This window comes from Mustela nivalis (assembly GCF_964662115.1).
Source record: "Mustela nivalis genome assembly, chromosome: 18".
In the NCBI taxonomy this organism is placed as follows: domain Eukaryota; kingdom Metazoa; phylum Chordata; class Mammalia; order Carnivora; family Mustelidae; genus Mustela; species Mustela nivalis.
The window spans coordinates 26,486,644-26,511,279 of NC_139037.1; the positions used below are offsets into that span (position 1 = coordinate 26,486,644).

A 24,636-nucleotide genomic window follows, 5' to 3' on the forward strand; every position below is an offset into this window, starting at 1 on the left:
GGAGGTGGGGGGTGGGGAGAGACTGTATTAAATGGGTTGTGATGAGCACCAGTGTTGTGTGTTAGTGATGAATCACTAAATTCTATACCTGAAATTAATATTGTACTGTATGTGGACTAGAATTTAAGTAAAAACTTGAAACTACAAAAAAAATTCAAATTGTCAAATATTAATAGTGCTTACTATGTGTATGGCACCAAGTGGGATATTAAGGAGTTAAATAACACCTCAGACACCCTCTCCCTGCCACTTCCACCTCTACCCACTCTTGGAATATGACATAAAACTTCCATCTATTCTGCAAGAAATGGCTCTTTGTTCAGAAGCAGGGTGTGAAAATGAGAACAAGCTCTTTCCCCTGCGTGTTCCATCCATGAAAGCTTTACCTCCAAGCCGTGAGGCGAGATCTTCAGGTACTCGCTGACATCGTTGCTGTTCAGCATGGCCCTAATGCTATTCAAGTCCACTTTCTCATAGGTCAGCTGCCTACTGTCTTTTAAAACTGCAAAAGAAAAAGTGGTCATGTTTCTAAGGCAGGCTCTTGTGGGAAAAACCTAGTGTCATCGTGGGCTGCCATTCCAGCTATGAAGTGGAGGTGCCCAGAAATGGCAGAACAGGTAGGGAGACTTCAAACCTTGCCTTTCTGCTGTACGACCGTAAGAGGATCAATCAAGCAAAAGCTGGGACAAACTACGACGGCACTGCCAGGTTTCTGCTTCTATTCCTTGTATTTGTTATTGTGCATGCAACAAAATGTACTTTCTACTTTTCTGGAATGATTCTGTCATGGGAACCACACAGGCTGAGCACAAAGCAACTCTCCACAACATTGTGGCAGGAGGAAGGGTACACACATCCGGCCATGCCTTAGCACATGTGCTAACTGCGCTGGGGGGGTGAGGATTTAGTAGCAGGATAGTTTTAGTTCTAGCAGCCCTTGAGGAGATAAAGAAAAGCCAGGAGCAGCCCTCTTGGTGTAGGAAAGATGTGTCTTGAGTTTTGAAGAGCTGTATCAGGACAGGGAGAAGAGTAAAGAGAGGGAACTCCAAGTGAGGGAAAGGCCTAGCGAGGTCAGGATGACTGGGGCCTACTTGCAAGAGAGTGAGGAGACAGTCTGTAAAGGGAAGAGCTGACTGGACACTGCCATCTGATTAACGGCCTGGATGCACCAGGAAGTGGGGTACCAGTAAAAGTTTCTGAACAGGAGAGCGCTGAAATTAGAACTAAGCCATATAATTTTCATCTGGAGGGTCCCTAGAATACTTTACTGCTACAATATGGCCAACCAACAATATCAGCCTTTTCAAGGAAAGTGTCACACTCACTGTTACAAAATGAAGAACAGTGATCCTATATAAAGAATGGGTTTGGACATGGAAGCAGGAATTTTAACAAAGGACAACGCCTACTTACAGAGATTGTCTAAGCTCCACTGGGCACAGAAACCGACTTGACGCTTCAGATAATCAGGATCATCAGCCCAGGACTCCAAGGTGACGAGTCGGTCACTAATACTGGATTCAGAGATAGTCAATTTATTTTCACCTGTTGGGGAAGACAAGACAACTTGAATCAACCCTGAAAGAGTAGGAGGATTTGCGGGGCAGGTAAGGGGTAGGAAGGAGTGAGGAAAGGCCATCAGAAAACGTGGAAACTAGAATAATGACATAGTCCAAGAGCCTCAACTATTTTCTGGGAAGTAGCAATCTCATCACTAACTTTTTAGCTATAAAAAGTGAGTAACCATGGTCACAAGTGTTGATTCTTGGGTGAGAAGACTCTTGGCTTCTGTCCCTGTGCCATCTTACTGGCCGTGAGGCATCTATCCACATAAAAACAGAACAGGTGCATGTCTGATGAGGCTCAGAGAGTATATGCTCATCCAGTAAGTAAGAAAAATAAGATTTTTAACAACCGATACAGAAGATCATTAGTGCAATAAGTCACTATACCTACTTGTCTGTGCAAACTTTTCCAGTGCGATAAGTGCAAAAAGCATGACTGTGGGGTGGGACTGTAACTTCTGAAAGACAATAAAAGATAAAAAACAAAAAGCAAAAACATCATTCCCCTGCAGAGGTGGCAAGTTAGCAATTTCCTTTGTACCCAGTATGTGCTAGATTTGTTGGGAGCAGTCAGAAAACTTTTACTCTTCTATGTCTTCAGTTGTCTGTTTGCTAATACTGTTAGTAATGAGAAACCAAGATGGAGTCTCATAAAATCTCCTATTATTTTTTGGAAATCACTGGGTCCATTGATAGATATGCAGATTTCAAAAGTATTTTGTTAAAAAGTACTATGTTATTCTACTTAGTAACACTTGTATTAGGGCTTTGCGAAATAAGACTATGCTCATTCTTACATTCATTTAAGCAAGCAAACAGAAACCGAGAATTGCAGCTAAGAATGACTTTTATTCAGAGCCCTTCAAGGGTTACCCCAAGCTCCAAAATGATAAATGAAAGGAACAACTAATGGCTTAGTTTTCAGTCTGTTCTCTGAAAGGAACTGCACAAATGCTGATGGTGGGTGGGAGAGCGCTCTTCCAGTTACAGTTAACTTCCCATCACAGGTGTTCCCCTTTAAAGAAAGGTCCTCCTGCTTAACATCACACCTTCTTGCAGCCATCCTTTCCCACAGCTCCGTTAGGAGCAAAAGAACTCAGAACATGCGATGATTCCTACTCACTTCCCTGGGGCTCAAAGGTTCTGCAAAGCTCATATAACCACCAGTCTGCCCCACAGTAAAGCCTGTTCAGCACTCTGTTTCTTGCCATACCCACTTTTCAATCCCTCTGTCTGGTTTTGCAGGCCCCAAGCCCTCCCCACGAAGCTGTCCAGGCCCATCCTCCTGTCTCTGAACACTGTCTCCTGATCAAACGATTCTATGTAATATGCCAGGAGCAGGGCCATTCCTATCTCTGGGCTTCTGCTGTTGATGCCTTTAGTCAAGAAACCCATTTTTCCCTCCGGGGTGCAGGGACTAATCCTGACCTATGATGTGATCCCGCTGACGGCCCAAGTTCATGAGGAAGCCTGTTTCTCACAGCTCTCTCAGCTCTCACCATCCCTATCTTCCGCCCCTCTCTGTCACCCTCTCAGAACTCTTATGGTACTTAGTCTGAAGGACACGATTTTGCCCTTAACCACATCCTGTCATAAAATGGAGGCTAAGTGGTTTGTCTGGGTAGGGCAGTTTTGTTCCCTCAGTCAATCAGGAAGATTCTTGAGGGCAGAGGACTGTTATACTAATTTTGTATCCCCACAGTGCTTGCTTAGCATAATGGTGTGTGTTTTAAGTACATATCATACAGGTACTGAGAAATAAGGTCTTTCAGATGTTGAAGAAGGCCAGTGCTCACTAGGCCTGCAAAAGTAATTTTTACAAATACAGACCAGTCAAGTCTGCAGTCGGCCCGTGTGAGCGATCTGACAGCACCACCTCAGCAAACCACGAGCTTCACAGACAATAGATCAAATACTCTATGGCAACAGTTAGAAGAGCGGTAGCCAGGGAGGGAGGGAAGGAGTAGAGATTTATAGACACTGGCAATCTGACCTGACAGTTTCCTGGCTGGGAATGCCATGTAATTTTGTTTCCACTGTGGAGGTCCCTACTACCATTTGGCAGACTCTAAGGACACACACAAAAGCCAGTCATAGTAGCTATCTTATGACTAAATTTAAAACCAGACCGGTTTGGCTGCTTTTGCTTGTAATGAATTCCTATCCCACCCTCATTTTTTCTTTTCTTTTTTCTTTTTTAATAGGAGGGAATAGATAAACACTCAGGAAACACCTGCAAATAAAATTTATAACCAACTCCATTCTCTGTGCCAGTGGTTAAACTGCCAATTTTAGAAAAATGCACAGTTGTAGATGACTAAGAAAAACTGGCTTTGATACCTTACTTACCAGACACTGTAGCAAATATTCCAGTATTCCCGGGCTAAGTAAGCCTATACTTGCAGGACCTAGACAACACAACAAACATGAGATATAATGAAATGGGCCATATTCTTTTTTATCAGTAATTATAACAATAAAATTGATTTGTGAACTGTTTGACAGCTACTGTCATGCACATTGTCTTATTTAAGCCTCCTGCTCTGAGGCAGGGAATAGCAGTGTTCCCATTTCACAGCTAAGCAACTGAACCCACGGTGAAGTGACTCATTCCAGTGCACTTGGGGTACACGTGGAAGAACCAGAGCCAGCATCCAGCTGTCCTGATTTTGAATTCGTTGTTTCTTTCTTTCCTTTTTTTTTTTTCTTTTAAAGATTTTACTTATTTATTTGACAGAGAGAGAGACAGTGAGAGAGGGGACACAAGCAGGGTGAGTGGGAGAGGGAGAAGCAGGTTTCCCATTGAGCAGGGAGCCTGATGTGGGGCTTGATCCCAGGACCCTGGGATCATGACCTGAATTGAACGCAGACACTTAACAACTGAGCCACCCAAACACCCTGAATCCGTTGTTTCTTTCACGATACGTGATGAACTAGCTGAGGTATTCACCTGTATTTGGATATTAACTTGCCTAAAGTGGGTCACGTCCATAAGCAAGTTAAGTATCTGCTTCTCTTCTCAGGAACTGCTCCAATTTAATGTTCTTATTCCTCTTCCCCAACTTAGTATGTCTCCAGTATCTGGCTGAACTTTATAAAGTAAATACATGTATCTTATCTATTATATGCATAAATATATAACTACATAATCTTTATTTTACTGAATTTAGCCTTTTATTCCTAATTTTAAAGCACATAAATAAAACTTGTTCTTTTAAGTGTCCCTCCGAAAATCCTCAAAGCTAAATTATATTGCACTCATCTCTTTGGCCTTTGAGTAATTTTTCCCAGTAAGTTCTGTCCCTAAATTTTTATTTACTTATGTATTTTTTGGTGGTGGTGGTTGGGACAAAGACCTTCCTTTCTGGTACAACAGGTTTGCTTAAACACCTGCAGTGCAGTCTTCTCCTTTATGTCAAACAAGTGAAGATCTTTCCTGGTAGAGGTTCCCAGAGTTACCTGCTAGTTTCTCAGCCAAGCAGCCTAGGACTGCAGATGTGTTCCTGTGTTTGGCAGGATGACCTGAGTCCTGGCAAGCTACTTCTCCATTTAAATTGAGAATTTCAGTCAATTTCTGGAGTGCATCCTAAAAACAAAAATGTACAAGTGGATGTCATAAATAGATTACTTAGGCTTTTTTCCCCCAAGGGAATAATTTGAGATGAAAGCTACCTTGCCAGCTATTGAATTAACTCAGAAGGAACATAAAGAAATGATATAATCCACCAAATGATGTCATTATTGATGGGAAATGTTATTTGATCAACCTGGAAGTTTTCTTACATGAATTGTTAAGATTTCCCTTCATTCAAAATGTACCAGTTGTATCAAAAATACATGATATACTCTTGAATCATTAAACAGACTAAATTCACCCAAATGCCAAAATGACTTATAACAACTGGGCCTTAGTAATGTTGAAGTAAAAAGTGACTTACAATTTTTTTTTTTTTAAATCAAGCAAGAGCAAATCTCACCAGAGTTTTTGATGCAAATTATAAAAGAAACCCATTATAAGCTTAGGGACTAGGCCAAAGGCTTTTCTCTTCTGTCTGTAATGTTTTCCATGTTGTGCCTAAATGTCTGAGGCTTAAACAAATGAAAGATACCAGCATCCAAAATTTGAAAAAACGTAGTCCATAGAACATATGGACTAAGATAATGAAAGTTTGATACTTTTGTTCTATATAAGGGAAAATCAAGGTTATGCCAGTCTTTAATATGTTTAAGACTCACAAGTACTTTCAGTGTAACAGTTTTTTTTCTCTTAATAGGAAACATTAAAGAAAACCTTTTGTAATGAGAAAACTGTTTAGCAGGGGGTAAGAAAATAATCAGCTCAGCAACGTTCTCTTTTATGAACGTTCTCTTTTAATTTCAAATACAGATTGCCATTTCAGATATAAATGCTTTCATTTTTAACATTTTAAACTAAAGCTTTATAGTAAATTATTGACAGAAAGAGGATGTAGCACTTCATTAGTAATAAAAGGCAAGTTTACATAATAAAGTTGATACTGAATGAAATAGACCCCAAATGTATAAAGAGGAAACACATTATGTCAAAAGTCTTTGTGGATGTTCATCCTGTGTTTAAGCATAGGTGACAGTTTCATAAAAGCCAAGTATTGACTCACTTTAGTGGGCAATGGACATTCATCTAGTAACAATGTTATAACAGCTGGTCCCAGTGGATCTTCCAATGGAATAACTCTGATTAAAGACTGGACAACATCCAACCATCCTTCATCTAAGAGCAAATCAAGAAGATTCTATGAATGGAGCGACTATTTTAAAAACGTGAAAATACAGAACTTATAACACAAAGTGACTTCACAACAAAACAGAAACAATTCTGGCTTTTAAGCAGCTAACACTGGCATGGACATCGTCATTAATTGTAGTCATCATGGTAGAGTCATAGATTCTTAACTTATAGGAGCCTGGTGATTTGGAGGAATCTTCGTTTGGACAAAACTAAAGGTATGGTCCTGGGTTCTCAAATTATAACTAAAATAGTTTCAGCACCTTATTTATGACATAGGCATTTACTGAGGAGATTAAGTATCTGAAGCAGTTGGCTCTAATTTCAGATGACACTTAGGAAATTGAGGGACAAAAATGTCCTCCCCATTCTGGAAGGGCTATGGTCAAAGATCTATCAGATCCCCCCAAATTTTTCTTTTAATAATTTTGGTGAAATAAAACCAATACTGAGAAGTATAGTTATATATTCAGGATGCAGTATACAGTGGCTATTAATTATTACCCCTGTACAGGAAAATTTCCATATACTAATGGCTTTTTTTCATGATCATGTGTGTTAAGTACTTTTGGAGTCTTATTTAAAAGAAAAAAAAAAGTGGCCACATTTTTTCATAGTCATTAACTCATTAGAAAGTATTTTAAGAAAACTTTAAGAAAAGAATACCTGTTTCTGCCATTTCGTGCAATGTGATCATTGAATAGGGAGGTTCCTGATCACTGAAAAACAAATAGTCAAGATATCAAAAGTGAAGAACTAAGAAATAACAATTCCAAATAAAAATTCCAACTGAAAGTGTGGGAGTGGAGAGAGAAAGAAGAAATGCATATGGGGAGGGACAGAAGAGACTGCTTCAGCTCCACTCTTTATACAACACGCATAACATGAGCTCATTTCTAACCACCCTCTGTGATGGCCCACAATTCAAATGAGTGGGAGGGCTTAGGAAAGGACCACCACTGGCCTGAAGTAAAAGCACAGGACTAAAACTGGAGGCCAGATACTTGCTTTCAGCTTTCCTTTAGAGGCTCAGTGCCAATGAGGTCAACATCATCTCCCTCCAACTTACCTCAAAAAAACACCAGGAAGGGAGATTATAATCTCAACAGAGGATTTATGGAAGCAAGGACCTACATAAACATCTTCATGTTTAAGCGTTCTTCTGGGAAATATCACTATTTGTTTGAACTTCATAAAATGGGTGTTAGAAGAAAAAGAAACCAAACTTAAGCCTGGGTGGCTTAGTTGGTTAAGCATCTGCCTTCGGCTCAGGTCATGATCTCATGGTCCTGGGATCCAGCCCCACGCTGGGGCTCTTGGTTGAGCAGGGAGTCTGCTTCTCCCTCTCCTCTGTACCTTGCCCCGCTCAGGCTTGTCCCATGCTCGCTCTCTCTCTCAAGTAAAAAATTCCTTATTTTTTTAAAAAAAGATTTATTTGTCAGACAGAGATAGGGTGGATGTGCAAAGTGCACAAGCAGGGGGAAATGCATGCAGAGGAAGAAGCAGGCTCCTGGCTGAGCAAGGAGCCAGATGCAGGACTTGATCCCAGGACCCTGGGATCATGACCTGAGCTGAAGGCAGATGTGCTTAACTGACTGAGCCACCCAGGTTTCCCGTAATTAAGTCTTTAAAAAAAATTCTAGACATTGCTCTAAAATGGCATTATATACCTTAATTCAGTGGGGTTTCAATCTGTGATCCCAGGAATCTTAAGGAGGTGCATTAGGGGAGCTTCAATAATGAACCAAATACTTTCCATCAAATAATGGTAAATCTAATTACTCAGGGAATACATTCACATTTACTTACATACCGTGGCTCTCTGTTTTACTACGAAGAAAACTGCAAAAACTATTGTCTTCAATCATTTAATCCTCAGAAAAATCTTGTGATATGGGAATTATTAAGTTCATTTCAGGTATTCATTAGGTACTGCTTATTTGACATATCCTGTACCTTTCCATAACTAAGGGAAAATTCGCATTTAAAAGATTTGTCTTAAATGGTATAACTGACTAATTACAAGTATTTCTGGAAAGCAATCTGGCAATAATGAAATTAAATGTACCCAACAATACTAGACAAACTCTTACACAGGTTATAGATGCATATGAGGTTATTTGCAGCAGTGCCACATTTGTAGGAACAAAAATTTGTAATTAGTCAAAGTGACCATCACCAGATTACAGGATAACAAAATAGTACTTTCAAGCATACAAAGGAATACTCTGCAGGAGTCAGAAGCAGCTGTAGCTTTACACACAGTAACACAGGTCTCAAACATAATGTTAAGAGAAGTTAAAAACAAGATTTATACAACTGTATCACTTATGGGTTTTTTTGTTGTTGTTGTTGTTCTTTAACATATTTATTTAACACAGAAAGAGAGAGAGCACAAGCAGGGGGAGTGGCAGAGGGAGAGGGAGAAGCAGGCTCTCCGCTGAGCAGGGATCGTGCGGGGCTCTATCCCAGGACCCTGGGATCATGACCTGAGCCAAAGGCAGACACTAAACCAACTGAGCCACTCAGGTACCTCACTTAGGTAAGTTTTTAAAATCACACACAAGACACTAATATAAACTTCCTGTACAGACATAAATATATGGCAGGCAAATTGGAAGAACATACCTTAAATTCACGAGAATGGTTTCCCACTGATATTTGGATAGTGGGGGGCAAAGGAGACAATAGGGTTAGGGGAAAAGGAAAAAATAATAAAATTATGACAGAGTCAGTGACCAATAAAGACTATAAGGACCTCAATTCTACACAGATGCACTTAAAGGACACCCACAACCTTACATTAAAAAAAAAAAAAAAAGATAAAGTTCTTCTTGGAATAGAACTGGAGCAGAAATTCCTGGTGGGAGGGTGGAGCTAAAGTCGTAGGACACTGTGGCTCACTGTCTTGAAACTAGACAGAGGTGACCAGGAGCCACAAGCCTGCATGGTAGGCAATGGGGACCAAAACCCCACCTGTGAAGCTTGGACAGGGTTCCCCACTCAGTGAACAAAGTTGCATAAGTTATGAATGATCATATGAGCTACAACTGATAACAAGCCCCGAGTCTCCAGTGACAGATAAGGCAAAGAAAGCCATGCAGCCCAAGGAAGGCGTGGGCTTCTCACAGTGACGTGGGAACTCGGAACCACCAATTATAGGTTCAGTCATAGCCTGAAGGTGGATGGGGATGACAACGAAAGTGATGGGAAGAGAGATAGGCAGAAAGACAGTGTGACGGAGAGGGAGGCAGCACGCGCGCGTGCACACACATGTGCACACACACACACACACACACTGAGAAAAAAATTCCATCAGGACTCTGTATAGTTCCAAACCATATGACAATCTGAGGTCATATGACCTCAATATGAAGTCTCTACCAAAAAAGTGCAAATAATAGAACTTCAAAATGATTTTAAAATGAATGTATTTAAAGTGTGTTTCCTACAGCAACTGTCTCATTACAGCTTTAGAAACTGCTCTCCTCTCGGAGCAACGTCACCCCTTCCTAAGTAACAAGCAGAAAGAGGAGAATGATGAAGGCCCATCGCTCTCTAACTGCAACATCTACATACATCGTTTTATGTAAACTTGTACTAAGTCCATCTATCCTATCGTTCACGGTTAGCTTTAACAGCCTTATCAACTTTATAGGTTATGAAATTCGTCTCCTTCAGTAGCTTCTCAAAAGGAAGCTACGGTGACTAGGTTTGTAACTGTCTGAAGCCTGTTTTGCCATTAGAGTCTCTAACAGGTCCCGTCACACTTGCTGCTCATCTGCCCTATTTGTCCATTCTCAGAAGAGTCATAGTGATAATTCGGTACATGCAGGTTTAAGAGAAAAGTGACCCTATTCCTCAAATTATGTATACTGCTCACTTCATGTACTTCATCAACAAGTTCCACTTATAATCTATAATATTTTCTAAGATCTTGGAGACAGAGCTCCTACGTTGCTCCCACACACTCTTAATCACTCTTTTAAAAAATATGGCAAAGTATTCTGTACCTGTTTTTTTAATGAGCTTAAAGAACACTGCTCGTGGTTTACTTCCTTATTCGGGAAGGGCAACTTCTCATTATAATTTTATGGTATGTTTTAAATGTCACCATGAAGAAACTTTAAATAACAGCTTCTAGCCCCTTGCCTGGGGTTGAGGGGTGAAAAATGGCATAGATTTATATTCAATAAATATTTTCTACAAAAATATGAACATTAAATTAGTTGGGATACCAGAAGTACTGCAAAGGCTGGTTTAATAAACTTAGGGAGGCCTTTCTGAACTGGTTATGGAGAATATTTGTAAGAGCCACCTTTCCCTAGCATGTTCTACAGCAGATAGAAAAATACGCAAAACAAATTTATTTCTATGAGGGAAAAAAAGCACCTCAGAAAAATATGCACAGGTATACCTTGCTTAATGCTCTAATTTTGAGGAATTAAAACTGGATTTTGATAAATGTGATGATCAAATAGTTAGATAGTTAAATTAAGAGAGGCTAAAGCAAAAAGAACCCACATCTAACTTAAAAGGAAAACCCACATTGGGGCGCCTGGGTGGCTCAGTGGGTTAAAGCCTCTGCCTTCGGCTCAGGTCATGATCCCAGGGTTCTGGGATCAAGCCCCGCATCGGGCTCTCTGCTCAGTGGGGAGCCTGCTTCCTCCTCTCTCTCTGCCTGCCTCTCTGCCTACTTGTGATTTCTGTCTGTCAAATAAATGAATAAAATCTTTAAAAAAGGAAAAAATTTAAAAAAGAAAAGAAAAGAAAAGAAAACCCACAAATGATCATCTATTAAGCAACTAGAATGTACAAGGCACCATGCTAGATTCTTTATATATATTATCTCATGATAATCTCTGTAAGAAAGATTTTCTTATGTCTTATAGATGAGGAATCTGAGGCTTAGAGAAGTAACTCTCCCAGTGTCATGTAGCTAGTTCAAGAGCTCAGCCAAAACCTGAAACTTGGTCCATTGTGGTTCTAAAACTTTTGCTCCTAACTACTGAACTATGGTTAAGTCAAAATATTTTTTCAACTTGAACCATGTTCTCCCATTTCACTGTTATTCAATCTGGGATTTCACAAGTAGAGTTAGACAAAGCAGGGGAGAAATAAAAAAGGTACAGGTGCGCCCTGCAGTTTCAATTTACAAGCCTCCCAAATGGATCTAAGATGGCCAAATGAGGGATACAAAAAGGGAGGAGGATACTCTCCTTGACCCCGTCCTTACATTGCCAACAGAAAGTGTATGCAGCTATGCTCTTGGAAAAATAACTCATCTTGACTCTGTGGTCAGTGGTGTAGACAGGCAAGCAAGTTAAGAGTTGGTCTCCGTGAAACGAGTTCCTACTGCAGCTTGCAACACAAACTCACTCCGTGTTTACTACATGCCCTAATGAAGATCGTAGCTTTAATTAGTGTTCTCTGCTATTGAAATGTTTAGACATTTCCAGATAGTAGTAGATGTAGCAAGTAAAAACATCAAGCCTTATAATTTACTCTGCCACTGGAGGAGAAATAAAATATTCTCCCTTGCCTTGTAAGCTCAAGGCTTGGTGAATATATTCTAATGAAAGGAAGAACCCCAAAGTTATGGTTCCTGTAGAACATTTTTCATTGCAGAGGGGTGACTAGGGAGTCAGATACTTACTTATCTACAAGAGTCCGTATGACTGCTAGTGTGTCCAGCACTAGCCCGTCTACATTTTGTTTCTTTCTCCTTGGCTCATGGGGTCCTCGGCCCCTCCTTGGTGGCCGAACAGGATCCCGGGGTTGGCTCCTCGTGTCAGCAGTGGGTACTGCACTGTTCTCGGCCTGCTGCTGCTGGGTGTCTACACTGTCTTCTGCTCCGCTGTCATCTCGGCAGATACAGGAATTACCCATGGTAGCAGTGGCACCTCTAGTCCCCAGGAAGTGGGCTATGTGCTCCTCAAGAGTCAACAGCAGACCCTGGCCAAGGCTTCTGCTCACTAAGAACACGGCCCAACCAAAGACAATCATTTAGATAGTTTTCAGTTTTCCAAGTACTGTTTTCATAATCTGGAGTCGAGGAACTTGCATTCTATTTGTTTTTAACAACTCAATGTGGAAGAAAGTTGCAGAACTAATCTTCAGCATTATCAGTTACAGGGAATCTGGGTCATCCAGTGGCAGTTCTAAAAGAAAGGGAAGGAAAAATGAATCCAAGTTCATTTGATTACTCAAAACTTTCTTAGTTTGATTTTGTAGGCATTAGGATTACAATGACAAACCATCTTTGGTTATTATAGGTTTCCAACACAAAGAGGTACCTTTGCATAAGAAAATCAACAATTAAAAATTCCTTTTTATCATTATAAAGTTGATTGCTAAACCATTCCCATGTAAACAGGAGTTACCATTTTTTAAAAAAACCCGTATGTGTGAGGAGCACCTGGGTGGCTCAGTGTGTTAAGCCTCTGTCTTCGGCTTAGATCATGATCATGATCTCCATCGAGCCCTGAAGAGGGCTCTCTGCTCAGCAGGGAGCCTGCTACTTCCCCTCTCTCTGCATGCCTACTTGTGATCTCAAACGAATAAATAAAATCTTAAAAACAAAACAAAACAAAAAAACCGTGTGTTTGGTTCTACCCATACAGAAATACATTAGAAGAATGAGTTTCAAGGGCTCCTTCTGTGGATTCTGAAAAATGAACTCCTTTTTAAATTTAAATGTAGGAGAAAAGTTAGATGTTTCAAACAGACTATCAAATTACAGATGTTTGTTGCTTACAAACTTATGATACAAATGATATAGCACCCTCTCAATATCCAGAAGAATAAAAGGCAGAGTGTTTCTCTTGAATGCAATCACCAAACTGCACAGATTTCCCATTTGGAGGGACTCTTGAGAATTTACAGAATTTACACAAGCAGTTACAAAGTTTTTCTGTTATATTAGCAAGACTGGGGAGAGGCAAACATGTATCACAAGGTTACATTTTCACAATGATCAGTCTGTTGTAGGACATGTCTGATACAAAGTTACAAAGAAGGATGCACCAGTTCTCTTTGTTTAAAAATACTGACTAAGCACCTTGTGCCCCCACCATGGAGGCACTGGGAGAACAAAGAAGGACATGGCACAGCCCCTGTCTTCCAGGAATTAATGGATGGCCAGTCTCATCCCATACAGTATGTTCATCAACAGAAAACCTAATGATAGAAGCTGCTCTTCATTAAACTGAGAAAATCTGGTTAAGTTTAGAAAGGAGAATCTGGAAGAAGAAAATGGACAGGGTGGGCTTGGTAACAGAAAGTAATCACACCAAGACCTGGAGACAGGGCCCATAAGGGCACAAATGGACACATGAGGAATAGAGACTAGATTATTGGAGACCAGACTCTCTACATTTGGTTATTTATAATTAAATCTGCATATATTGAGTACCCACTCAGGGGCAGATATAAGTAAAATGTGTAATTCAATGGAATTGGAGGCCAGAGAAGTTACTTCCATTATGGGGACAGATTTGCAGCAAATTCTTCTAAATATCTGTGCAGTTTAATTACTGCTCATGGAGGAAAACCGAAGCAAAGGAGACAGATGGTGATAGAACGTCTTTACACATACATATAATAATCTAATTTGTATAGAGAGGGGAGGGACAAGAAAAGGAAGGGCGCGAGGGGGATGGGAAGTGAGAAAAGAGGCAACAGACATTATCTCCCTCCAGATTACCAAGACAGCAAGAGCCTAACCATATAATACCATTGGTGTTCTTTTCCCACCAAACAGTCAGGCTGTCTTTAAAACTTGGAGATTATACTTAAGAGGATGTAACTGGAGTATGTTTACTGGAGTATGTGTCCACATTCTAAACCGGAAAGCAGTCCCATTACTGCAGGGACCATGGGAGACAATTCCCCCAGATGGCAGATAACCAAGAGATTTCAGTGCTTAAAGGACAGGGTCCCTGGTATAAATTTCAGTTGATCTTATACATTATGCTTCTTTCTGAAAAAGACCAAAACCTAACGTCCTTCTCACACAATTTTCAGAGGATACTGTTCAAACAATTCAGAGGACAGGGGGTAAAGAATCCAAGGTTTTCTCGCAGGTCTGCCCAGCTGATATGCCCCTAGTGCACTTCCTTGAAATGCCCAAGTATTTACTAAAACTTTATCTGTTAACTTTTTAAAACAAAAAATGGATGCACGCTTATTTTTAAGACCCAAATGCTGCATACAGTCTATAGAAAAGTGAAAGCTGCTGAGAAGAAAGGCTTTCTTCATAGGCCATTCTCTTTCCCAGAGGTAACCCCTGCTAAAAGCTTCATGTGTCTGTTTTCATACCTAGTATTATATACTCACAAAACTTTTTTTAAAACTTAATTAGGACAATGCCATGACCATTGTTCTATGGTTTGCTTTTTTCCCCTTACCAACACCTCTTTCTACATGAGAATTTTAAAAACTACTCCTCATTCCAATTAAGACTGTATCAAAATCCATGCTGGATTGTCATAGTTTCTTACTATGCCATAAAAATCTGTGTCTAAACCAACTAGTACTTTGGGTATGGTAGAAGGAGTGGTCCAGGATTCAATACAAAGGAACTCTGGGGATGCTTCGTCTCCTGGCCAAGTGCTTTCTAACCCTAAACTGCTCCATGGTGTCAAGGTTACTAGAGCAGAGGAAATTTTACTGGCTTCTCTAAAGCTTCTGAGCCTTTCCACATGCTCAGTATGGAAGCTGGGACAGGCATGACAAGCAAATAGCAGTGTCAGTCCAGCCAGACACATTAAATGGGGGACACACTAAGGAAGGGAGACCAATCAGGTATTAGAAAAAATTGATAATGATTTGAGAATGTCAAGTGAGATTAAGTCCCAGAAAACAAAGTGTTAGAGCGAAGAAAACAGAGGATCCTTACAGTTTAATACCAATGCTTGTGAAGCTATTTAGATTAACAAGAAATCGGGGGAATGCCTGTGAGAAAAGCAATGGGTTAAAAAGTTTGTTGAATCTCAGTCTTAAACATCATTTCATCCAAAATTTTTTTGCTAACTGGATAAAGAATAATCTATGCAGATTTCCTTTTAATACAGTTCCAAAGTACATGGAAAATATCAATATCTACAGCTATTTTTAAAAATCTGACTAAATTTGGAGGAAGATGACAAGAATTCAGGTTTTTTTTTTTTTTCTATTTTCATATTGAATTCAAGTGTAGTTCAGGTCAGTTTCTTCCAAGAGTCATTTTCCCTAAATGAACCAGAAGATGATGCCAATTACAAAATTTGCCATTAGAGGAAATGAAGTAAAAAAAAAAAATTAAGTTTTCAAATATTTTAAAACCAAAGACTTTCTCTTTTAAGGACTAACTGTAAAGACCAGGTGTAAGGAAGAGGTTAATTAGGTGGGAGGAGCTGTGAGGCACTTCAAAGGAAAGTCTATGAAACATACAAGAAAAAAATGAGAGCTGGCATCTTTAAAAAATCTCCTGAAATGAACATACAGAAAATATTAAAACACTTTTTTATTATTCTGATAATTTATATATAAATCAGGATTCTTTACCATTGAATTGTTAGTTTTTTTTGTTTTTAGATTTTATTTATTTATTTATTTTTTAACAGAGAGAGAGAGAAATAGAGAGCACAAGCAGACAGAGAAGCAGGCAAAGGCAGAGGGAGAAGCAGGCTCCCCATTTGAGCAGAGAGCCCCATGTGGGGCTCCATCCCAGTACCCTGGGATCATGACCTAAGCCAAAGGTAGACATTTAATTGACTGAGCCACCCAGGCGCCCCACATACAGAAAATTTTAAGGATTACAGCTAAAGGCTAGGGACATTAGTGAACAAAGCATATGATCCTTTAGATTTATTCAGCGTTAAAGAATGTATAGCTTTTCATCTGGAAATCTTTGTCACTTGTGGTATTTTTCTCAGGGAACAAACTGTGAATACTTTAGGCAAAAGACTGGGTAATGAAACTAAACAATTATACTTCACACAGCTTTGTTTTATCTCATTCCAAAAAGCATTATGTGGTCCTCTTCCCAAGGGCATTGTTTGAAGACAGTATGAGCCTACAGATCTTCTATAGGACGCCAGAGGCCAGCTCCAGCACAGGGCATGGTCTTTGCAGTCAGACAGACTGGGCTCAGGTCCCAGCCCTGTAATACAGCTATGTAGTCTAATTACCCTGGCTATTGACACACTTTAAAACATGGAGATAATAATAGTTCTTACATAGTACTATAGTGAGGATTAAATGTAATAGAGCATGTCATACATGTGGCACAGAGCCTAATGCACTGGATCCAAAAATGCAAGATGTCATTATAAAATGAGTAACTAAATAATCTGGGATGTGGGGACTCCAAAATAAGACCTGATTTAAGAACACTAAGATAATTAAAGAAATTATCTTTTATAGTTCTCATCTACTCTATACTAAAATAATTTTTACGTATCTATACTTTTAGACAAAGAAACTTGGGAGGCATTGTAGCTTAATCATCCCAAAGGCGGTGGGCATTAGAATTGCTAAGGTACTTCTTAAAATGCAAATTCCTGGGTCCACTCCAAATCACCAGAATCAAAATTTCTAGGATGTGGCCAAACATGTGTTCTCTTAAAATTCTCCAGTTGATTCTGACGGTGGCCAGGTCTGGAAATCATTGTGTTACAGTATCTAACACAGAACCTGTCACAACAGGCAGGACATACGGATGGAATGAAGGGACAAACTGAAACACTACAGAGTGATTCATCTGGGGTCAAAGAAGTTAATCTCCCTTTCCAGAAAAATGGACTAAGACTATCTTCCCACATAGCCTTTTGGAGAGGGCAGCCAAAGAAACCATCAGAATACAGTTACATCCATTAATGATTATATACAGTATGTATCAACATGGTGAGTAAGACAGCTCCCTATGTTTCCCACCAGATCCACCCTATGAAGTATCATAACTTGCTTATGGGTATTCTGCTTATGGGTAATGTCATTCAACTGCTGACAGGCAGAATGGAAAATGAGTAAGAACAGAGCTTATGTAAAGGCAAAACATCTCAAATACCTGTATACTTCCCCATAACTTTAAGACTACTTAGCATTAGACTGGTCGAGTCTCAATTTTGAGGGGGGGAAAAAAGCTAGTCACATAATTTAAATAGACATGACGATTAGATCTGTGGCTGTAGCAATCATCAACTGATTATAATGATACTGCTGGAAGCCACAGCTTAGACACTTTTTCCCATCTAAATGATAATGCTTTGTAAATCATTATACTGTTCATAGCCATTTTGCTACAAGAGCGTAATTATAATCAAGCATTTCCTTTTACAAAAGAAAGTGAAGGCTATTTTTTCCACTTCTATATCACTTATGATTTGTTCAGTTTTTACATTTTATCTACTTTAAAGCTGCTTTGAAAGGAAAAAAAAATCAAAGTGAGCTGCTCAGTAAGTTTAGTGTTGAAGTGGTGAGGTCTGGTAGTCAACACATAGACCTCTACCATCGTAAACAGCTCACCACAGAGACATCTGGCCAACTGGTCTAACCCTGTCTCACAATGGTCCAGGAACCAGTGATTCACCTCTTCAAATATTTGCTTGCATTCAATCATAATACAGCTCAGTGGCATTAAGAAAACTTTCTTTTCTCTGAAAATAAGACTTCAGGATTATGCTGCCAAGAAAGGAGAAGCTGGTTAAATGAACGGCCATAAGAAGAAAAACCAAACTTTGGGCATGAAATTACTACTGCTGTCGTCTTTGCCTCATCATTCCAAAACAGTGTTACAGGATGCCATAATTTTTTCCAGTCCACTCCCCAATTCCCAAAGACTAAATCCTGCAGGATGAACAGTAACAACATGTAATATACTGGAAATTTTAATGGTTTTCTTTCCTTAGAAAATGTTTTGGATTTTATCCTAAGGCAGTGAATGTATTACAAGTGATAGCTTCCAGTGTCATATTTAGTGCCCCCTCAACATTTTATTATGAACAATTTCCAATATAGAGAAAGCTGGATTTCACAGTGAACATATATATACCCACCATCTACATTCTAACAATATTTTATTACAGTTGCTTTATTACATACCTACCCATCTCTATCTGTCATCAGTCCAGCTAATTGGTTTTGATGCATTTTGAAACAAATTATAGGCATCAGTATACTACCCCCTAAATCATTCAGCATGCATATCACCAACTGGACTTCAATATGTTTTTAGAAGTTAAAATGTACACATAATGAAATATACAAGTCTTAAGCATATATGTGCCAATTTTTTTTAAAAGATTTTATTTATTTATTTGACAGAGAGAGATCACAAGTAGGCAGAGAGGCAGGCAGAGAGAGAGGAGGAAGCAGGCTCCCTGCTGAGCAGAGAGCCCGATGCGGGACTCGATCCCAGGACCCTGAGACCATGACCTGAGCCGAAGGCAGAGGCTTTAACCCACTGAGCCACCCAGGCGCCCCATACGTGCCAAATTTTGTCCAAAGCATACACCTATGTAATTCAAACCGTATCAAGGTAAATATACCCATAAATATATTTGCTTTTAAAATATTCTACAGGACATCCCAAGCACCATAATTTTTTTTAAGATTTTATTTTATTTTTATTATTATTATTTTTTAAGATTTTATTTATTTATTTGACAGAGAGAAATCACAAGTAGATGGAGAGGCAGGCAGAGAGAGAGAGGGAAGCAGGCTTCCTGCTGAGCAGAGAGCCCGATGCGGGACTCGATCCCAGGACCCTGAGATCATGGCCTGAGCCGAAGGCAGCAGCTTAACCCACTGAGCCACCCAGGTGCCCCAATTTTTTTTTTTTTTTTTTTTTACTGAAGACTGTGTTTAAATGGGGGAAAACTGGGCGCCTGGGTGGCTTAGTTGGTTAAGTGACTGCCTTCAGTTCAGGTCATAATCCCAAGGTCCTGGGATTGAGTCCCACATCAGGCTCCTCCTGGTCTTCGGGGATCTTGCTTCTCCTGCTTGTGCACTCTCTGTCTGTCAAATAAATAAATAAAATCTTAAAAAAATAAAAACAGGGGCACTTGGGTGGCTCAGTGGGTTAAGCCTCTGCCTTTGACTCAGGTCATGATCTCAGGGCCTGGGATCAAGCCCTGCATTGGGCTCTCTGCTCAGCAGGAGCCTGCTTCCCCCTCTCTCTTTGCCTGCCTCTCTGCCTACTTGTGATCGTTCTCTCTCTGTCAAATAAGTAAATAAAATATTTAAAAAATAAAAATAAAAATAAATGGGGAAAACCTAGGAGATCAAGATTATTTGGTAGTACAATAAGTGGATAAGAAAAGTGTCTTATATGTCAAGAGTATACTTGCAAGTTGAAACAGAAACCACCTGAAGACACTTTAACAAGGGTGTTTTTGTCTCTAGACTCTAAGGCATCTGATCTGCTCTGGCTGGATGGGGGGGGTGGTGGTGAGAGGGGAAGATTGTGAAATATTTGGTTGTAACTTCACTTTTCCTCCAAAAAGAAAAGCAATTCTGATAATAAGATATTTTTACATGTCACCTAGGTGTGCAAAAACTGTCTGCAGTGGCACTGACACTTGAGGTTTAAGCCAGACAGGGTCCTGTTATCCCTGGGATTTTAACTAACTTTCACAAGGACTGGGTGATTCTGATCCTTCTGCTATACACAGAGGTTAGTTTAAGAAAGTATGTCTTGGGGCGCCTGGGTGGCTCAGTGGGTTAAAGCCTCTGCTTTCAGCTCAGGTCATGATCTCAGGGTCCTGGGATCGAGACCCGAATCAGGCTCCCTGCCCCCTCTCTCTCTGCCTGCCTCTCTGCCTACTTGTGATCTCTGTCAAATAAGTAAATAAAATCTTTAAAAAAAAGAAAAGAAAAGAAAAGAAAAAGTATGTCTTTGGGGGCACCTGGGTAGCTCGGTTGGTTGGTTACACATCTGCCTTCAGCTTAGGTCCTGATCCCAGGGTTCTGGGATCGGGCTCCCTGCCCAGCAGGAAGCCTGCTTCTCCCTCTGTCTACCTCCATAACTTGTGCTGCCTCTTGCTCTTTCTCTCAAATAAATAAATCTTAAAAGAAGAGAAAGTACATCTTTGAAGGGGGGAAGTAGTTAACTTTTATGGCTGATCTGGTACAGAAGGATTATCTTGAAAAAGCTTCTCCTAAAATGTTAAGAGCTTTTTAACTTGGTAGCACTAGTATCTGTGGTCAAGTGAGATTTTTTCGCAGAACAAATTATAGAATACAGCCCTGACCTGAAACAGCACAAAGGAGAAAAGACAAATCCTTTTAGCATTTGAAAAATGTAACAATAAAATTTAGGGCTGGGATAAAGTAAGGAATTCGCAGAAGCAAATAAAAGCAAAAAAGGAAAACTAAATGATACTTGCCTGATCTGAAAGACTGAAAAATTTGCCTTGAGGGGCACCTGGGTGGCTCAGTGGGTTAAGCCTCTGCCATAGGCTCAGGTCATGATCCCAGGGTCCTGGGATTGAGCCCCACATCGGGCTCTCTGCTCATTGGGGAGCCTGCTTTTCCCCCTTTCTCTCTGCCTCCCTCTCTGTCTACTTGTGAGCTCTCTCTATCAAATAAATAAGTAAAAATCTTAAAAAAAAAAAAAGAAAAAAAATTGCCTTGAACCCAGAAAGGTAATATTATGGAACAAATGAGTTAAGTCCCAGTGATCAGTACAGAGGAGAAAAACAAATGCAGTACTCCATACTATTTGACATCCTCCTCCCCCCACAGGAGGCCAGATAACAGGAAATCATAAAGATCTGTTAATTCAAACACATTCATGATACGCAAATCAAGGGACTTTACTATTACAGAGAACTCTTTGCTGTTAAAACAAAATGTGATGACAGCATGGATAGCAACACTTTCCTTAAAGAGATCTATTTAAAACAGTATCTGAAGTCATTCAATCGCACACTCAACTGGATATTTAGTAGAAACTAACAGTAGTCAATAAGTATTTTAAGTGAATTTATTCTAAAATCTGTAAAAACCGAGGGTTTCCAAAGGAGTTATCACTTTGAAAAACTCAGACGTCATACAATAAATATAAATCCAATACTTATATGCAGGCACCACGCAAAGATGAAAGGAAGTCCCTCATGCTCTTGGCAAAAGAACGAAGGACAGCAACACAGCAACACTGAGCGCCTGATCCATACTACAGTACCTGCCGTGGAAGCCTATGGATAAAGAGTCAGGTCCGTGAGGTGGAGACCTCTCCCTCCACCATTTTTTCCTGTGGAAAAGGAACTTAGTGACTTTCAAGTATCTCTCATAAGCAAGTTTTTAGGTGACTGTATATACCAGCATTAGCAAAAGGGGAATGGAAGATTTATACTTATGTTGCTACACATTCAGGTATACATTAAATTACAAGGCAAAACATTGTTGGTGTGAATATTCTCAACCACACAGTAAAAGGTTAACCAAAAGCCCGTAAATTGATAAAAATGAAGCTCATAGTACTCTCAAGGGGGTGGGGGGGGAAGGAAGCACAGTGGAAAACCAAGATTCATTTGAGACAATACTGAGGATGATTCCCAAATAAGCACCCTTCCTGAATATGGCAGGAACCCCCATTCTGCACGGGACATGTAAGCAGCTCTGCTCTGGTGTCAAGTTTCCCGGGATAGACTCTGGGAGACAACAGTAAGCTCTAATGTTCTACTAGTTTTAGTTTATGAATACCATGTTTTAGTAATTCTTAATAATTCACTTGGTAGGTTATTAATAAGTAGCCCTTAGGCATACATAAGTATGAATAACTATGAAGCAAGAAGAACTGAAGAAAGGAGCGGTACTTCTCACAAAGAAGGGTGGAGTGGAAGCCATACTTGGAGAGTGACTGCATGAAGGAGCCCAGGAGAGGAAACTTAACTCTTCAGGAGGTGGAAGGGGTAAGAAAAAACTAACATTGAAACATTAAACTGTGGTAATACTAAACATGCCAAGTAAGGTGTTTCAAACCTTCTATTTGATGTAAGACCCATGAAATTATGCCTGGAAACTATCATTTCAAGCAACAAAAAGTTCCATGCAACGTTCATTCATTAACAAACTTAAGGAGTGCATCTGTTCTTTGCTTTTTCAAATGCATTCTCCATTTTCAAAAGCTCAGTAAGGGAGAAAGGAGAATATTCTCTAACAGCCAACCACCATTTATAAAATGTTTGCTTCCTTTAGCCTTATATATATCACACAGTTATATACAGTTATCTACAGTTAAATATGCTTTTACATATTTAACCAGCAAAAAAAAAAAAATGGACAAAGAAAAATTTCACAATATGTAACCTTTATCCTAATCTTATTTCAAAAGTTTTTTTTTTTTTTTTTTTTTTTAAGATTCTATCTATTTACTTGATATAGAGAGAGTCACAAGGAGGCAGAGAGGCAGGCGGGGGCGGGGGTGGGGGGAGAAGGCTCCCTACTGAGCAGAGAGCCCAATGCAGGGCTTGATCCCAGGACCCTGAGATCACGACCTGAGCCGAAGGCAGAGGCTTAACCCACTGAGCCACCCAGGCACCCTTCAAAAGCTTTTGAAAAGATGACTTATTGAATAGATAAACCAAAGGGAAAATATTCATTCTTCCCGCACTCCTAAAATTGTACAAGTCTTCTTCTAATAATTGGGGCCCAAGTTTTAGCACTACTTCCTGACTTCCTCTTGTTTTTCAGTTTTCTAAATTGTACAAAAGGAAAAAGCTATCCAAACTCAATGGTAAATGCAAAAATGCCAAATATTTGAAGAGAAGCTCAACTGATAGTTTACTACCCTCAAGTAACTCTTTGAAATAGATTGCTGGTTCCATTGTGGTTCCCATCTGTGGTGCCTAATGATTTGCCATTTACATTTTCAGCCCTGTGACTCTCATATCTACTTTACAAGGCTCTGACCACAACCAAGCAGAAAACTTCCTATTTAAAGTAGCAATAGTCATTACCATCCATAAGAATTCCTAATAATTCCTCAAAGTATAGATAGAGTATCAAGGTGAGTTGTATTTTAAAGGATGCAAAGTGACTTCTCACTTAATTAAAAAAAATTACTTCCCATTATTTTTCTAATTCTTTTTTTAAAAAAGATTTTATTTATGCATTTGGCAGAGAGAGACACAGCGAGAGAGAGAGAGAGAGAGAGAGAGAAGAGAGAAAGAATGAATATAAGAAGGGGAGTGGGAGAGGGAGAAGCAGGCTTCCCGCTTAGCAGGGAACCCGATGTGGGTCTCCATCCCAGGACCCAGGGATCATGACCTGAGCTGAATGCAGATAGATGCTTAACAACTGAGTCACCCAGGCGCCCCTATTTTTCTAATTCTTTTTTTTTTTTTTTAAGATTTTATTTATTTATTTGACAGAGAGATCACAAGTAGGCAGAGAGACAGCCGGAGGGTGGGGGGGCGGGGAGGGTGAGGGGGTGGGGAGCCCGATGTGGCTCCATCCGAGGACCCTGAGATCATGACCCAAGCTGAAGACAGAGGCTCTGACCCACTGAGCCACCCAGGCGCCTCTATTTTTCTAATTCTTGATAGGCTGACTTAGGCTCATGAGTAGAAACAGAGTATTGGAAATGCACTTCAGGAACACACAACAATTTGTTATTCTCTTGCCAAAACATACTTCAGAGCTGTTGTTTTTCCCAATTCACTACTGAATAACAAAGTTTTACACACAATGCTAAGCTCTTATTTCTCCTTGATTTTTGGCCAACTTACTAAGGGAAAAGTCATCTTGTTGACAAATCAGAAAAAAGTCCACAGAGAGTATGCTGGAACACTTCCTAATCAATAACTTAAAAATAATCATAGAGTACAGAAATAATGAAGGGTTCTAAAAAACAGTAAAAGCAGGACGCAGGTATTACGCATATATCCTGAGAAATCAGAAAGCTCATAAAATCACCAGAGTGCACTTTTTTTTTTAAAGACCCATGGAATATAAAATTAGAAAAACAGGACATGCAAGCCAGCTTTTTGTTAAAAAAAGAAAAGCAAAGAAACCAAACTTCAAAAATCACCAATTACCCAACATTTGGAAAACCAGCTCTAACAAATGCCACTAACCAAACATTAGGAAAATGTCATACTTGGCCACAATTATCTTATAACCTCATAGGGGGAGCTACAAAGAAAGATGTCATTCCAGGAAATGCAAATTCTATATATGGTGAGAAATAGCGAACCACTGTAGGAGAGTTTTAAAAGCAATTATCTAACATGCTCATAACCCATATTTTGAAGCCAGCACAGAGCACAGAAAGGCATAATATTCAAAAAAGGTCTCATCTACAAAATCACAACTGAGAGA

General features: G+C 39.7%; 1 protein-coding gene across 2 annotated transcripts in view; it reads right to left on the bottom strand.

Moving 5' to 3' along the window:
* The window catches only part of RSPRY1 (ring finger and SPRY domain containing 1), a 46,003-nt gene that overhangs the window by 19,500 nt on the left and 1,867 nt on the right, over window positions 1-24,636 (bottom strand). For both annotated transcript variants that reach the window (XM_082712423.1, XM_082712422.1), the window contains exons 2-9: window positions 11,987-12,491; window positions 6,997-7,049; window positions 6,203-6,315; window positions 5,025-5,151; window positions 3,915-3,973; window positions 1,957-2,023; window positions 1,414-1,545; window positions 387-502 (exon numbers count right to left, since the gene is read on the bottom strand). In XM_082712423.1, coding sequence (XP_082568549.1) covers window positions 387-502; window positions 1,414-1,545; window positions 1,957-2,023; window positions 3,915-3,973; window positions 5,025-5,151; window positions 6,203-6,315; window positions 6,997-7,049; window positions 11,987-12,336 — 1,017 coding nt within the window. In that variant the 5' untranslated portion in view covers window positions 12,337-12,491. The remainder of the gene's footprint in view (window positions 1-386; window positions 503-1,413; window positions 1,546-1,956; window positions 2,024-3,914; window positions 3,974-5,024; window positions 5,152-6,202; window positions 6,316-6,996; window positions 7,050-11,986; window positions 12,492-24,636) is intronic.